The sequence below is a fragment of the Cantharellus anzutake genome (assembly GCF_015039405.1).
Source record: "Cantharellus anzutake strain C23 chromosome Unknown EI90scaffold_68, whole genome shotgun sequence".
NCBI lineage: Eukaryota > Fungi > Basidiomycota > Agaricomycetes > Cantharellales > Hydnaceae > Cantharellus > Cantharellus anzutake.
The window spans coordinates 21,834-24,750 of record NW_024067018.1 but is presented as its reverse complement, the minus strand read 5'-3'; the positions used below and the strand labels follow the sequence as shown (position 1 = coordinate 24,750).

The following is a 2,917-nucleotide window of genomic DNA, read 5'->3' as shown; positions in this document are numbered from 1 at the left end:
TCATGGAAACTGGACACATCTATGGGTTCTGCAGTTCCTTCCGCACTTCCTAAATACTTGATGGTACGTCTCCACGTACCTGCTCCATCGAGCTTGATCCCTGAGTTGTTTAGGGCTACCGTTTCATTTCTCCCACCCATAATCCCCTGCCACCACATCACAAACCTGTGCATATCCTTGCCTGTTGCTGCCCACATGTCAGGGTTCAGCACCCTGCCCTAGGGTGCCCCAGACTCCCCAGACTCCCCAGACTCCCCAACCAATCCCTTCCTTCCATTCCTTCATTGTTGCCTTGTTGTTGCCTTTCTGTGTTGTGTATCCGCACGCACGGGATAGCGTGGGAACTTTCTGAGCGAGCAGCTCGCCCAGAATGTTCCCACGGGTCACAGCCACAGTTCTGGGCAAGCAACTCGCCCAGAACGTTCCCACGCTTACTGGGCACTGCCACCTGGATGTTCCCTCCGGGTCACACTACACAACTCTAGGAGCTGTATAGTTGTGGGCATGTGACCCATTCCTTTATATAGCAACCATGCGGGGAGATGAGACCTTTACCCTTCTTCTCATCTCATGCCCCGCATAGGCAAGTGTATATATTATCTTTCCTTTTACTATTCATCTCATGCCCCACATAGTGTGAGGACAGGTTAGATGGGGGCTGAGGTCAGGGAGCCTCTGAGTCCGAGGCCGGGCCCTGACACCACACCCCTTCTCCCGAGATCCTCCACTCGTTTGTTCGTTACTTCAATTGCATGCTGCTGATGCAATATTTCCTCTGTCTGTTGTCGTTGGGCTATAAAATGATCCAAATCAGCTTCGGTTTCGCCTGTCTCGAAGCCTTAATTACATTTTGTAATACAAATTCCTTTCTTGATTCTGTAATAATGTGTACATGCTGGGCGGGTTTTTGCGAAGCAACGCAAGCACTCTAGTAATACATGCAAGGTGACTTTGAAAGAACAGGGGGCACTGTGAAAGTGCTTTTATAAGCTCGGCCTGAAATGTTGTGAGCACACTCATGATGAGTGAAGTTCAGTATGTACCTCTGCTGATATGGTCCACTTTGTGCATCCATGCCAGAAACCCCAGCATATGACTGAGGCACAGTTGCTGGGTCCATCAAATGGTCAGGTTGCACAGTGACTCGTGAAAGATAAAGCGGCAAAAGGGCAAGTGCAGTGCTGAGACAAGCACAGCAGGGTCTGATCAAGCAGCTGGGCCGAGTCTGATCATTGCCCCATGATTAGTCTCATTAAATGCAAACATACAATTCATTGAACAAGAAATTGGTTCAATAGCATAAAAGGGAGCACAACAAACATTACATTTCAGCGAGTTGAGGAGCCAAATACTGATGATTTACAACCTGCGAAAGCAACATTACCAGAAGCAAAAGTGAGTGTCAGAATTTAGCATCCCAAACCGTCAGAGCAGGGAGAGATCTCTGGGAAGAATACATTCATGATGTAGCCAATTGAACAATCAAGATACACTCACGAAAAACAACTAAGAGCATTCGGCCTTCCCACTCTGACAATTTCTTCCCTGGGTAGAAAAAATGGCAGCTTTTGTCTTCAAAGGAGTTGTCATCCAATTTTAGATCCTTTAAGATGCTTGGTTGTAACGCTTCTCTCGGCTACAGGGTGTTAGCGGTCAAGCCAGGTGGGAAATAGCTGTCGCACCTCATAAACTTGAATGCAATAATCATCAGTCCCCAGCGGGATTCTAGGCTTAATCAATCGGCGGAATTCCTGATGGAGAAACTTTACGGGATCTTCAGAAGTTGCCTCAACACGGCCCCCATGGACAAACTGATAGGAATTGGGTCGTCCGTCAAACAAGGCATACGGAATATGGAGCTCCCGTTTCGCAGCTATGAATTGATTCAGTGCAGTTCACAAAGGCAAATCAGAGACTAAACGGACTGAATGCGAATATGAGGTTTGAGTGTCCTATCTTCCACAGCGGTGCTTCAGGGTCAAGAAGCAAAGTCGTAGTCTTTCGCAGCTGAATGGGTTCCAGCTTTCCCGCCTCTTGCAACTTAACGTAATCCTCATCCGGCATCTGCAAAACGGTCACGGAAAATGCATTAGAGTTTGAACGCTGCATACCTGATACAAAGAAAGCGCCCGAAGAATCTCCTCGCTGCCCAAGCGAGGAGTGACAACGGAGCTGACATAGTCATAAAGCCCTTTCGGCGAATCCCATGGGTGTGCCGTCCATTCGTATCGGCCAAACGAGGATCCGAACTCCTCGAAAACCATGAAGTTAAATGTCAAGCTAGCGCCTATAATGATAGCTCCAGACTTCTATTCACCGGTGACCTGAGCAACTTACTGAAAACCACCATGAGGTCCTCACACTGCGTTGCCTGCTCTAATATTAATTTGACCTTGTCTGAGTCCAAGGGGTTTTTGGCAACATCTTCCAACATCCGTCGCGTCGGCCCCACCCCTGTCGGCATTGGTTCCAAACACTGCAAAGCTCGGGATGAAACACAAGCGAACCAGGGACCACACATTCACCTCACCTCATAAATTTCAAGGCCTGTTATAACTGACGAGGTGCACTGCTTAAACTTGGGATGCGAATAGATGAGACGGACAGCGGTTTGTTGGAGATTTTGTGCAATATCTCGAACACATCCCAGATATTTGAATGATTTGGGTGGATGCTCGTGAATCAAGTGGAAGATGGCCATAGTGGACGATGAGAGATAGTACTGGTGACTGGAGGAAAGAAAGGTGGTGGGATCTCAAGATCGGCTGTCGCCGATCGCTCAGTCCCAAAGGATCGATAACTCACTAGATCACTAGGATCCAATGGATTTGATTTGAGGAGAGTGGGACAGCAATCGTGCCTCAGAAACCATAAGGCACGCACTCAGGATAGCGATCTCACCACTCTAACGTTGTTA

At 48.1% G+C, this 2,917-nt stretch overlaps 1 protein-coding gene across 1 annotated transcript; it reads right to left on the bottom strand.

The window, feature by feature from the left end:
• Positions 1 to 1,243: 1,243 nt before the first annotated feature.
• On the bottom strand, positions 1,244 to 2,134 carry EI90DRAFT_3077224 (uncharacterized protein). The gene is made up of 5 exons (XM_039061715.1): positions 2,112 to 2,134; positions 1,926 to 2,064; positions 1,683 to 1,873; positions 1,498 to 1,636; positions 1,244 to 1,444 (listed from the first exon to the last, which is right to left on the bottom strand). Exons 2-5 carry the CDS (start codon positions 2,062 to 2,064, stop codon positions 1,410 to 1,412), a joined length of 504 nt encoding a protein of 167 aa, XP_038911029.1. The 5' UTR covers positions 2,112 to 2,134; the 3' UTR covers positions 1,244 to 1,409.
• Between the last annotated feature and the right edge of the window lie 783 nt (positions 2,135 to 2,917).

Excerpts from the sequence above, each read along its gene's own strand:
- EI90DRAFT_3077224 (XM_039061715.1), bottom strand. The coding sequence starts at position 2,064 with ATGCCGGATGAGGATTACGTTAAGTTGCAAGAGGCGGGAAAGCTGGAA. Across the intron at positions 1,637-1,682 it reads ATTGCATTCAAGTTTATGAG|CCGAGAGAAGCGTTACAACC; the intron begins GTGCGACAGCTA and ends AACACCCTGTAG. Across the intron at positions 1,445-1,497 it reads AATGCTCTTAGTTGTTTTTC|AGATCTCTCCCTGCTCTGAC; the intron begins GTGAGTGTATCT and ends TATTCTTCCCAG.